Here is a 14,158-nt window from a genome sequence, read left to right on the forward strand (position 1 = left end):
GTCCTGCACAGCCCTCCCGGCACCCCCATCACACCTCCGCGTCCTGCACAGCCCTCCCAGTACCCCCATCACACCTCCCCGTCCCTGCATAGCCCTCCTGATACACCTCCCCGTCTCTGCTCAGCCCTCCCAGCACCCCTCTCCATCCCTGTAGAGCCCACCCGGCAGTCCGCCCCGGCACTCCCGGGTAGCCTGTGCTGCACTGTGCCCCTGCCCCGGCATAGCTGCCCCGCACCCTGCACTGTGCCCCAATGCTGGTACAGCTGCCCCGTATCGTGCACTCCAGCCCTGCCTCTCACCCTGCACTCAGCCCTCTCAGTGCACTTGTCCTCCCACTGTGCACCAGCTCCACGCCAACAGGCTTTACACAGCTCTCCAAGCTGTACTTTTAAAAACCTTCCACAATTGCACAGTCCAAAACAGCGTCCATAGCTCTGCAGCACAGTGCTCAGCACAGCAGTCCTGCTCCTGCCAGGCACAGCTGTGTGCAGTCCTGCACAGCTCACCTTCGCACAGCTCAGTGCACCTCACCACCTCTACATGTACAGCATTTCATCTCAAACTGCTCTGCACTCTGTAACCTCACCTCTGAACCACCCCAGTTTGCAGGCATACATGCTCTTCTATGTGCTTCTTACACGCATACTACACCGACCCAACACACTACACAGATCTACCCCCATAAGCACACTGTATACATCCCACTCTATTCATCATCCAAAGTTATTCACTCTATCATAGAATCTTTAAGGTTGGAAATGACCTTTAAAATCACCAAGTCCAACCAAGTTCACCATTAAACCGTGTCTGTAAGTGCCATATCCACTTTTTTTTTTGATGGGATGGTGACTCACACCATACTGCACCCTCATTATATACACTAAATCTGCAAATCTGTGTACAACTAAACCTTTCCTTAGGGCTAGACATCTATACGTTCCAATGCTTTATTTTCTGTATTCCTCTAAGCTTATCAAACACCCTGTTGTCTTTGCACTACTGTATGAACACCCACTGCCAGCATATCTACACATCAAAACTGTACATACACAACCATACACAACATACACTCTCCATTTGCACACAGCCCTCTAAAAATCTCACAATTTCACAGTCCCACCCTGAATACACCAAGCACCTGCTATAATTAAGATGCTGTCATTAGGAACAGAAGAGCTATCTCTGCTTCTTCCAAACTCCAACTCACCCCAGAGAAATAAACCCATAGCAGTAACACTGCACACTTGGCACTTCGACTCCAAGACTACTAATACTGTTGTCTTGTATTTTCATCAAGTAAACAAATATCACATGCTGTCACCCCTGTTACCTCATTGATAACCTTCCTTCATGCTGCTGCCAGCAGCAGCTGCATGATACCGTGCTAAGAGGAGCCAGGCTGGGGCTTTTGCAGATCGCAGTGTCCTTCCACCATTGCTCTGTGATCAATCCAAGCTCCTCATTTCCTTGCTGTCAGGCACTTTGCCTAGCTGGTCTCTGGGCTTTTGTGAATTTCTAGTGATAGATATGCAGAACAACCTGAATTAAAACCACCTCAGAAGCGCCTTACTCGTGGTATTTTCAGACCTGAGGTGCTGTGCTGGATTAATTAGTGTATGAGAGTAACTAGACAAATCATACTTTGTTAGCACTTTCAGTATGAGGCCCTCTGCCCAGAGGGTAGACTATGTGGGCATTATGAGCCACCAACCTTCAAATACAGAGGAAGCAAGCAATAACAACAGTTGGAAGTTATCGCTGCCTGTGCCCACTTGTGTTCTGGCAAATCCAGCTGCAAAGCGCTTTGTGCCTCATGAGCATGGTTGCTGTGTCTTGGACTGCTAAGCAACATTGCAAACTATACTTATGGATTCTTTGCTTCATCTTCTAAAACTGCAGCTACCCAAGATGTGTTGTGGCCTGTCTTACTTACGTTGTAAGTTACTTACATGTAGTGGCTACGCAGCAATGGGGACAGCCTGTGCTGCTCTTGAAAGGATCATGTTCTTCTTTCACAGAAGCACAATGATACTGGCTATGCTCACCCAGACAGGTCAGAGAAGGTCTCCTACATCTTTTCTGGTCAAGTAGAAACTCAACCATTTGCTATATTGTGACTTAGATTTCAAGGCTCTCCCACATTCAGGACATGCATTTACATATAGACATAGAAAAAAGTCAAAACTACTCAGCATTAATTTCTAGTGTACTGCTACTTTTTAAAGAACATCTAGAACTGCAAAATTGCCAACTGTCACATGGCACACCTGAGGTAGCTGCAGAATCCTAGCCCAGATATATGACTTCTCCTGAGCTTTTAAGCAAGGGATCCTTGCTGCTGAACTGCAATCCTTCCCATGGACAATGTTACCACATACAAGTGCACCATAAACTCATTAAGAGCTTCCTCGTTTTCATCTTTCCTTTACATAAGATTTCAAAAAAAACTCTCACATCAGTTTCATTTTTGCACAAGTACTGTCAGCCCTAAAATTCCTAAATTTAGGTTCACAGCCTTCATTGAAAGATATGTCTGAAACCCTTTTAACATGCCAAGTGCTTCAGGAACAGATTTATCAGACACAAGACTACCTTCTGGGCACCTTCATTTTCACTGCAAATATGGAGCAAAGTGGTGTTCAAACTTCATAGGTGTTTTTATTTCAGCTCTGTTGCAGCATTTGAACCCAGTTCCATTTCCCTGAGTCATGAGTTCTGTTTTCATGCAGTTTGGGTCTCTTCTGTACAAAGATATGACTGGGAGTCTCCCTATAGTGTTTTAACTCCTCTTACAAACTCATTAAAAAATACTAGACAAACTCAGTCCTGTACATGAAATTTGTAGGAATTCATTTGTTACCTCTCACCAACCTTTTCACAGCTATGTCTCTTTTTAGTCTTTTAGCACCTCTTGCTTTTACCATGAGGTCCACCTTCAAAAGTTCATTGACATTTACTTTTAGTACAATTTCTAATGCTTCATGAAAATCCTGTCAGACGAAATGGCAGGATATGCAAAAACCAAACCCAACCATTTTATCCAGCGAGTACATTACTTCGCCACTGAGGAGACCCACGCTCTACGAGACTCTGGCACTGTTCTCTTCCTTGTTATATCTGATGGCTGCTTGATGTCCAACAAGGAAACCACTCTTGGAAATGGCAGTTGGATCCCATAGCTGAATCTGAGGCATGTGTCCTAGAGATTAGTCTGTGGGATCAGACACAGGTTTGCACTGCAGGGCTTCCCCTACTCTCCCAACATCACCTTGGATCCCTCTTGGCACAGTGGCTGAGATGCAGGGAGAAGATCGTGCTGCACCCTGCACATGTCACATCTCCAAGGGAAGGAGAGGGGGCGCTTGAACTGCTCGAGCCAAGGCGGATCCTGACCCCGGGTTTCCAGCTTCCTTTTTGACACTAGCAACCCACTTCAGGCCTGTGACCATCCTCACCACTTCTGGCTGTTCTTCCAGTTGGTGCATTTTAAAGCATACTGTGGAGCCCCTTGGTGAGGGCACAGAACCCAGGGGTCTTCCTAGCCAAGGTTCCAGCCCATATCCCCGCTCCGGACACTGAGGACACGAGCCTGGGCACGGGCCACGGGCTCGGTCACCACTGTCACCCCTGGGGGCTTCGGGCCAGCGCGGGACTGACCCGGTAGCTGCAGTTCCCTCTTACCCTCGGCCAGCTCAAAACCCCGGCGCGCCGGAGCCTGCACAGGGTCTGTGAGTGCCGTGCCAGGACACCCCGGTCCCGCAGCGCGGGAGGAAAACATCCAGAAACAGGGAACGCGGGCGTGGCTGCGCGGCTCTGCCACGGGGACGGGGGTGATCTTAGAGGTAGAGTGCAAAGTTACCGCCTTCGCCAGGTACATTTTTACTGTTTCAAGCTGGGGCTGCTGTTGCTGGGGGGGGGGCGGTAGCACCTGCTCTGCCAGCGTGAGCAGAGGCGAAGGCGTCAGAGCAATGGCTCTGTGATGGCCCTCGGTCCCTGCGGCGGCCCGGGCAGTGCCCGTGTGTGCGGCTGCACAGCGGCAGCGCCGGCTCCGGGCACCCGCTCGCACGACTCGACAGCCCCGCCCGTCATCGGGCCGGGACCGGCACCCAACCCCGGCTTACTCCTCCCCAGGTCCCTTTCCTGGGGAGGCAGGAACCGTTCCTACATCACACTGTGCACTCCAGCCCCCGTGCATCTCACCCACCTCGCTCCTCTCGTGAAGATGGTTCCACTAGGCAGCGGTGGGATCTGTGCACTCACATGCAGGGAGCTAGGAAACCGGGCTCTTAAAACATGAGCAGCTGCTATTCCTGATCTGGCCGACTGTTGGTGGGGGTGCTAGGACAGCTCTCTGCCAGGGGCAACACCTACTCTGCCATGGATTTTGCTGCTTGTTACTCACAGCTCCCCTTCACCTGAGCATCCCTCAGATTGGAAACTCACAGCAATAGCCAGCTGCTTTTTTATCTTTGTGCAATGCCAGTGAAAAACAAGGTTGTTTTGTGAAGATGTCACATATCTTACAGCCCTCCTGAGGCTACAGGCATTTTAGGTGGGCAGATGGCTCTCCTGAAATACGCTAATATGGGAGCAGGGAGGAATGATACAACATGGTAATTAACAAATTACAGAGAGGAGCAGCAGAGCCTACAGAAATTTCCAATCTACATTGGAAGGGGCACGGGGTAATAGCTGAGAACATATGGGGGCTAATTGCATATTGCTCCACCAGAACGGGGACAAAAACCCCTCAGTGTTCATAGAATTGCCTCTGTCCCATCTCAGTGTCCAGAAATGTACTTTAGAACTGCAAAGCTCAGCACAGAGCGTCCTTGCTCTGCCATCCAGGCAGTGGCAATTCTGACACCAGCTGAATCTCTCACAGGGTTTCACAGGGTTATATAAACACTACAGTATCTTTATACCTTTTGTTCAAGGGACCATCCAGATCACAAGGGGCTGAGTCTCTCTATCCCCTCTTTTTGAGGTGGTGTTCCTGGGATCCTTCATCCCATTTAATGTGATGTTAGGACATCTTCCTCAGACCTGAGGACTATGGGATCCGGGATTGCCTGACCTCATCACTTCCCCCGAAATGTGCAGATCCTCTCACTGCCTCCGGAGGTGTAGCAGTGCTACTCTGGCACTTAAGGGGAGGAGGGAAATAGAGAGAAAGCAGTGTGCTTTCAGGCTTCCCCTCCCCAAATCATTGCTGGGAGGCTGCTAGAGAGGAGAGGAGAGTAAAGGCATGGGACATGTAAGCCACAAACAAGGCAAGCACAAGGAATACAGCTCCATGAGTGGCTACTCTTTAGGTATCATTTGGTTCTGCACACATTTGACAACTGCAAAACTAGAATAGCACTGGGAGACTGAAGTTTGCTGCAGAAGGCCTAAACCCCAGCAGCAAAGGGTGAGTCCTGACAGAGGCTTGTGCAACATCAGGCAGGTCCAAATTCATCCCTGAAATAATACCTCTAACTTCTACCACAGCTTAGTTTGCTCAATTGAATAGTTTGATTTAACTTACATCTGATTTCTCTGGTGTGTATCAACTGCTTACATGTGACCAAGAATGTAATATGGTCCTTAAAATAAACCATCATCTTGCTGGCATGAGAAACACTGGTTTAGCTAATCCCATTATCAGAATCATTTCTCTTTTAACACAGCACTTTGAAAAGCAAGAAGGTAAACACGAGAGCAAGATAAGTGGCAAGTCAGGCTTTGGAGACCTGGGTTTATCCACAGGAAGGGAACAACGGTACTTGGTGAGACATGTTGGGATGCTTCCGGGTAAAGCAGATATGAAGTACTACATACACTCTCCAAGACAGCTGTGCTCTCTCAGCTGGGATCAGGTCATCAGCCTGACACATTTCCTATTCTCTCCCAACCACAAGGATAACTGTTTCCTGTGACAAAGGAAGCTGCTGTCCCAGCATCAGACCCTATGGCTCTAATAGTGATGAATTCTCCTAAGCTGCTTGGCTGCTTGTTTGCAGGTGGCCTTTGAGACAGCATCAGAACAAACCAGCACAGCAAGGCACTCCCAGCAAAAATGACTGGGAGGTTAATTTTAGTGAAGTCTTAAAATGTTAGGAATTGCAGGCCTGGTTCTGTGAAGCTTCGGGATTTAATGAGCACACCCTGAGTGGTGATCTCCACCTCCTCTGCTCTGTGCAGCCTTCTGGTGTTTTATTCAGTTATTTCAAACCCTCCTCTGATGTTAAAGCCTTTGAGACAACTTCATTTATCTCCCTCACTTTCAAGCAAGGTCTATCTACTCTCTATTTTCAGATTTCAGTTCCTCTGACACTTTTTCCTAGAATACACTTTAAACGAGTATTGTGTAATGCACTGAACTTGCTCCCCATTTCCTTTGTCCAGGGCTCTTATGAATTCTGGGGTTTTGTTTTTTTTTTTGTTTGTTTGTTTTGCCTTGGGTTTGTTTGTTTGTTTTAAAAAACACCTCCCCTGCCTCCTCTCTCCCTTTAGCCAAGATCTTTTTCTATAATGAGATATTCTTGCCTGATTTTCTCACATCATACATCCATCTCAAGACTGTGAAAAAACATCCTCTTCTGTCTGTATTGTGGTAACAATACAATGCCAACATGTCAGAGAGCATCCCATACATCAGAGACCAGAGCCTAGAGGATTTACAGGAAAAACAGGGTCACAGGTGGACATTCACCCTTAATTTGGACAGTGTCACTTTTGGGTGCTTCCATGGTCATTCCACGATTGCTTCATCCTAGCACAACCCTCTTGTCCAGAGGCAAGTTGAAAGACTGAGGAAGGGGGAAGAGGAAGGAAATTTGGGTTGCATGAGTAGACTGAAAGGAAAAGGACAAGCACACCATGATATGGGTAAACCGGCTGGGGACAGTGAAATCTGAAACGGAGGAGTGGGTGACAGGAGAGGGCTCGATAGGGTGGCTGTGGAAATGGAACTGGAGGAGGATGAACAGTCCCTGCAGCAGTGCAGGCACAAACATGGCTCTTGAGAGAGGGCTTGGTTTTCAGATACAGCAGCTGCAGTTGCATCTTTTGACACCTCCATAGCCTCCACAGGGCGCTCGTGGATCTTCCCAGCTGCCGCCTTTCTGATTCCCAACTACTCCTTCTGTCCTGCTCTGAGAGGCCAGTCATGCTGGTCCTGCCAGCCAGATACCAGTAACTACTCACCAGACAGTTCGTTCCTGGGCACCAGCTGAAAAATCCTGTTCCTGGAGCTGCAGCCATGCCATGTGCTGCTGAGCCAACGCTCTGCTCTGTCTCAGAGGGACACACTTCACACAGTGGCAGCAATGCTCTTTCAGATGAAATAAGGTTTGCAAGAGGAATTAAGTTATTTTATAATTAACTTGAGATGCCTGAACCCAAGACAAGGAACATTTTTTAACTAGTCGCCAGACGGTTTTACAGGCTCTGTTCCTTAAACCCTTTATCAGCTTTTAATCTCAGAGACTGCCAGTCAAACAGTAGGCCCTGGAAATTATCCTGCCATCTCTCCAGAAAGGTGTTTTTGTATAGAGGTCTTGTTGGGTTCCAAACTTTTTATAAGTAGCTTCATTTACTAGAGCCAGACTTCTTTTACCAAGGGAATATAGGACAGAGACTTGTTTTGCATAGGAGACACCTCTCTAGGGTTGCAGATTTAAGATTTCCTTTGTTACCTAGAAGAAAATGAAAAACTAATTATTAGTTAAAAAGAAACAGAAATGAAAAGCTTTTCTTTGAGCCCTCTCGTGTCTGTTACAGACACAATGCTCCAGATCTGCTTTCCTCTTTGGCATGTATGCCTTTGTTATGAGCTCTCTCACAGCAGTGCAGACAGCAGTTTCCTCGACCTACTGGGGGTAGAAATGTATTCTAGAGAAACTGTTGAGGATTTCCTGTTCTGTATACAAAACTATTTTTCTTCTTCTTTTCAGACATGAAGCATTTGTAGCATCACTCAGTGTTGATTCCAGAAGGTCTAGACTTTAAGGCCCATGGCAATCTTCTCTCCTCACCTCCTTCATGGCAGAAGCCAGAAAATTCTCCCCGTGATTCCTGCATTTGAGGCCAAAGCACCTGCATTGAAGGAGTTGCCCAATTATTCTTATGGTTACTATGCCTTTATCATTATGAATCATTTAACATCAAGTTTTCATGGCATGTTAGTCTGTGTTGGTCTGCTACACTGAAGAGTCACCAAGTTCCATGTTTACTCCAGTGAAAGAACTCACTTTGATTATCTACTACTGCAGAGCTCAGTTTTTCTCTATATGCTTTTTCAAACAAAATGGATACTATAATGGTTTTGTTTTGTTCTGTTTTTTATAGAAACACTTTATTGCTGCAGTCAATAACCCTGTGTATCACACACCAATAACCAGTTACAGTTTAAGAAACTAAAAATAACTCTGCAAGTGGCAATACTGAGAAAACAAACATACATGAAAGGGTACAAAACTATACATTTAAGTTACTAGAAATCTACTAACTAAAAAATTCTGCAGAAGTGTGAAGTGTTTTGTATAAACTATACAACACATGCCAGTGTAAAGTTGTTCAACATTATACAATTACCTATCTACAAATGTTTTACCTAAATACAAGATCAGCTGCAATTTTAAAACAGTTATCTTCTATACAAAGACAAGTGCTTTCAGTACTTCATTGGAACATACAGACACTGCAATATCTCAAAACTAAAAAATAATCACAAAATAAAAGGTCCTGCTTAGAAGTTTTCTTTGCATATCTAATATAATGCTATGGAAATCCAGCCAGTAATATCCTTGCTTTTTTATTTGCCCAGTTTCACCCATATTTGAGAGGGACCCAACCCAGGGTCACCGACCTCCTTTTCATTACTGGCCACAATCTCCACAGCCGACTACACCAGAAATCTGTATCTTAACATACTTCAGCTTCAGAAGAAATTTGGACCTGGGTCCCACTTTGCAATAGATATTTACCCTGCCTCCCACAGGGCAGAAGCAACCAGCTCCTGTGCATGGCCAAATCCATGCACCACTTCAGAGGTTTCTGATGAGTGGCACACCAAGCAGCCCCCTCCTTACAGCACCCCAAGTGGTACTGTTCTGATCAGTACAGGGGGTTGGCAGAGGTGGGCTTGGACAGAGAATTCTATTGTTTCTTAGGATTTCCCAGGTACAGCACAGACACTCAGTGTTTCTCTAACCCCTTGCAGGCTCGTTCAACCTTCACTGAATGCCTCCTGCTGAAGCAAAGCCAATCTCAATGATGTTTAACCAGAGGAAGTCATCCCCAGGTCTGGCCATCTTTTCAGAACATGGGAACATTTTAAACAACCGCTCTCTAAATACAGGCTTACAGTTGAAGAAAGTCCTGAGAATTCATAGGATTTTAACATCTCATGATCTCTTAAATGGGATCAACCTTCTGCAGCACACATCTATATTTCTAACATAATGCATGTTCATAACCTGGCAGATGGATCAAATGTGACACAGTGGCAAATTTACTCAGCCCAGATGGTGCTTTTTTGGATAGGAGTTGCACCAATAGAATGGGAGTCTGGTCAGATGTCTAGGGCACTGGACATATCACCAAAGGCTCTGGCAATCTAGGGAAGGGATTGTGGTAGATGGTATTAAGCCTATTTTCCCTTCTACTTAAATTCTGGGCTCAGAACTTCGGCCAAGGTGCAAGGACCAGACTTCTATTTCAGTCATTTCAAAAGCTACCAGAAGGAAGTACGGGAAAGCCTGATCTGACAGGGGTTGGTTGTTCCCCTTACTGACACTGGGCAGGAAGGACAGCGCTCACCTGAGCTAGCATCAGTGCCTCACAGCTGGAAGCTGAAAAAAAGTCAACAGTATCTTCTTGAGGAGAAAGAAGAAAAAAGCACCATTCAGCCTTCTCGAACATTTGATGGCACCATGCAGAAGCAGAGAACTGCAGCTTCAGAAGCCCACCATTAACACCAAGCAAGAATCAGCATAAGAAATATGAACGGCATAAACGAACCCCCCTGAGAGATGGATCTCTTCTGCAACCTTTCCTGGTATGAGCATTCCTAAGCAATATAAAGAGTTTAAATATTAGGTCTTAATTTTCACTCAGAAAAGACCTGCTGGGAGAGGGAATGGTTAGCAGCTAGCTAAAACTGGCTAAAACACTTTCATTCGCAAATATTTTTCTCTAGATGATTTTGCCGGAGATGATTTTTCATTCCAAGTTAAGATACCCAGGGGCACAGCAAAAATCTTCAGTACCCTGAATACACTGAACACTACCTGGCATGTTCCACATGGAGCTTCCAAAACACCAAATGAGATTTCACAGCGTTTCACCAAAAATCATCTATGACAGTGACAGCAACAGGACCAGCGAGTTACAGTCTGATATCAGCACTTGTCAGAACATCACTCTCACACCAGTGCCCCTCGGATGTGAGCTGGAGAACAACCAGGTTTCATACCGGAACTTGTCCATCTTCATTTCACCTGCTGGTCACAGATCGGACGAGATGCGCTGAGCATCGGTCGGCAGCTGATTCTGTGCATCTTGCAGCTGTAATGTGAATGTCTCACGGACGGGTAAGCCTTGTGCACTTGGGCATTTCAGAAGAACTTGATGAAGGTGTGCAAGACCTGATATTTAACCCACCTGAGTTTATTTAGTGAATCTTTCACAGAACAAAATAGAAAACAGAACAAGACAGTGTATTATCTGGGTTCCCATAACAGAAGAGGATCACCCACAGCAGAGTTCAGGAAAGGGCCCGAGTAATTGCACTTTAAATTATGGCAGGCACAGGCAACAAACTTTACATGTGTATGGTCATGAAGACTGCTGCCCTGATACTACCAGGGTATGCAGGGTTTGTCTGCCTGTATCACTTAAGCACGGGACATCCTGACACCTAGTACAGTACACAGACCCACGCCAGTGCAGCTTTACTAAGATTGCCTAGAGGTCTGGATGTTTTAACACATCTCAAGAACAAGGTACTGTGTTGTTCAAGATCACAGACAGTAAGCTTCAAGCCTGAAGTGACAGAGGCACATGTGCACACACAATACTTTCCCTCTAACAGCTCTTAGAAATCAATGGTACGTGTTCTCTTACCATAGTCCCTTCTGCATTCCATTAAAATATTGATTCAGAAATAAAGTAATATTAGATTTTAAGCAAAAAAAAAAAATCACTGGTATCTTACTGTTATTGTTTAAGAAGTCTTAAAATAACTACTTTGACTATGAAAAGAACGTACTCAAAGTTGCACTTGAAAAATACTAAGTGAAACTTGAACAAGCTCGGAATTTAGTTCAGTATCTCAACAAGTAAACAAAAACTTTTACCTGAGAAGTCCAGGCAACTCCTACTAAAACCAATCAGATTATTATCATTGACTTTACAGAGATTCAGATAGGGCTCAGGCTGGGAAGGTCAGCTTTCAAATGCAGAGACTTTGTGTGCTGACTTTTTGTGGGGCTTTGTTTCTGCTCCAGTCACACTGAGACTTTGGTTAAATGAGGGCTTGGAGCTGGACAGTGGTGCAGTGAAGCAGACTGGACAAATGAATCAACAGCAGATACCTCAGGCTTTGGGCACCTCTGTCTAAAGCCAGGCAAACAGATTTTAAAGCTGTTCCTCTCCTTGCATGAAAGCTGACTGCTTAAAAAGCCAGTCTCGAATTCAAAAGCACAGACAAAACTATTCTCTGATCACATAGTGCATCACATCAGGACTAAAACCAGGCAGGTACTTTTAAACTCATCCACTTAATATGATATTTACTTCCTAAACTTTAATCTCAGCATCTCTTCTGACAACATCCAATTCTTGGGTAGTTCACACGTGACACAACACTAAAGAAGCAAAACCAGTTTCAGCTGTATTGACAAAGCTTCCTTTTTTCCATAACAGCTCACATTTTTATCAATATAGCAACAAAGCCTTTGCTAATGGTTTGGAATGAAAGTCAACCAGGTATATATGTGCAGGTGTGTTTATGGTCTGACCTGTTGGGGGAAAAAAAAAAAAGCAAAACCAGTCCTCAAAACAGAGCACTGAAACCATCATGTATTGAAAATGAACACTGTACACATCTACTACTCCCCATACACAAGTGCAATATCCTTTGAAGAAAATTGCTCCTCAAAGGAAACCCAAACAGGCAATGTTTTTTAGTGTTATGTTTAGTAAGATAATGTGGGCATGTGTTGGAAATCACAGGCTGGAATTTTTTAAATTTTTTTTTATAAGGCAAGAGGTTTATGTTCCAGAAAAATAGATGGGGTAAAGAACAAAGAAATGTTTCAAAAATGACACATTCTTTCAAGTTTCATTCTCATTTGACATACATATTACAAAATAAAGATTTTTAAAAGTGCTATATGCTTTGTAAGTCTCATCACAATATGTAAAGCAAAATTTTACACCTGCTGCCTACGACAAAATGTTAGTGGCAGTGTTAGTGGTAGATTAGCGCTCTCATTTCCCTCAGTGTCTGGGACAACCTCCTTCATCGTGCATAAAGAACAGACAAACCAACCAACTAAACCCACTCTACACATACTCCAGAATCAGTCATCTTTAAAGTAACAGACTCCATGAAGTTTATGACAGCTCACCAGCGGCTTGCTTGATACCAAACCCAAGGCTCATTCTACCCAATATCCTGTGACTCTCTGATCAGGCAGTACAAGACACAAAATGTTGAGAGGTATGCAACCAAGATGACATTGACAGATATGCCTAAGGGATTTAAAAAAATTCCAACAAAAAAACAAATGTAAAAAAATTCATCCGCCAGCCCTCAGCTATTAGCTGATTTTAAAAAGGTAGAGCAGTTTGCAGTAAACAATGATATTCAAATCTTCAAGGACATACAGAAACACCCCTCCTACCCAGCAATCAGACATGAAGAATTTCTGCAGCACAGTCTTCTGGCTCTGTGTAATGTGAAGAGTTTGTGTCTGAATGGTGAACCCCAAACATTTCTTTACTTTCAAAGTTTGGCTCCATTAGTGCAGGTTTTTCAAAAATATTCTTTTTGCTAGTTTCTGGGCAGTTTTGCACATATATTACTCGGTTATAAGCTTTAAGTCTCTTCCACAGCTGTACGTACACTTTGCATTGTACATACATGAACAGAAGTCCTCCAGTGAAACCAATGGCCACAACTACCAGTTTAGTCCAAAACGGCCACTCTAGAATCCCTGGAAGAAAGAAAATAAAAACAAAGAATTAAAAACAGGACCTAGTCAATATTAGTTGGACTATACTGGATGTCTCAAAAATGTCCTGTAATGAAACTGTCAGACTTTGGGTCATGCAAACTATTCTTGTGTTGCCATTTTTCTTGTTTGGGTTTTTTTTTAATTCTGCTTCCAAGTCAAACACACACAGACTTCTACTTCACATATCACGTTTATTCTCCCCCACCAGCGAAAACCAAAACAATTCCTTTTCTGTGTCAGCAATTATGCAACACAATCCCAGAGTCAAGGCAACCATCAGGAGTACATTTAGGTCCTTTTACACCTGTTTTTAAACAAAAACTGGATCAAATTATGAAAGGGATTCTATGGCATGGTTTCCTCTTTATAGCAGGAGACTCAACTCAGTGACCCAACAAGTCTGTTCCACTCTGTGATCACATGGTACATGGAGACATAAGGGAATGATTGTAACCATATAGCATGACATGTTTGTTATGCAGACCAGGTAATTTTATCTGCATCAGACCCAGTAACTTGTATCTGAACTACAGCATCTTTTCTGATACAAAACTGAAAGTGTTGGAGATGCTGAAGCATCCAAGCTTACCCTCTGTCATAAAAACTACCACCATTGCTTTTCCTAAATTTGTCTATCTTGATCTTTTAGACATTTCTATCAACTACTTTTAAATGAAAGACTATTTATTCATTTTATACATATTCTGCTTACATAGGTCCTGTATTCATCCAGTCTCTTTCCTCTTTAAAGATAAGCACCATCACAAGATGGATATGAAACCACGCTGAATCACCCACCGTCAGGTTTTTCAGAGAGTAAAATCATGTCCTTCCAACTCTTTAAATTTTTAAGCAAGATACAGGCAGTGTTGTTTTGGAAATGCATGGCAGTGTGGGAAGAATGAAAATATTTTAGTCCCAAAATACAA

At 44.3% G+C, this 14,158-nt stretch overlaps 1 protein-coding gene across 5 annotated transcripts in view; it reads right to left on the reverse strand.

Annotated features, from left to right (window-relative positions):
- Positions 1 to 12,049: 12,049 nt before the first annotated feature.
- The window catches only part of MARCH8 (membrane associated ring-CH-type finger 8), a 90,529-nt gene continuing 88,420 nt past the window's right edge, over positions 12,050 to 14,158 (reverse strand). For all 5 annotated transcript variants that reach the window (XM_027648011.1, XM_027648007.1, XM_027648008.1 and 2 more), the window contains one exon: positions 12,050 to 13,208. In XM_027648011.1, the coding sequence (XP_027503812.1) occupies positions 12,904 to 13,208 (305 nt within the window). In that variant the 3' untranslated portion in view covers positions 12,050 to 12,903. The remainder of the gene's footprint in view (positions 13,209 to 14,158) is intronic.

Source organism: Corapipo altera, unplaced genomic scaffold (assembly GCF_003945725.1).
Source record: "Corapipo altera isolate COAL_440 unplaced genomic scaffold, ASM394572v1 56, whole genome shotgun sequence".
In the NCBI taxonomy this organism is placed as follows: domain Eukaryota; kingdom Metazoa; phylum Chordata; class Aves; order Passeriformes; family Pipridae; genus Corapipo; species Corapipo altera.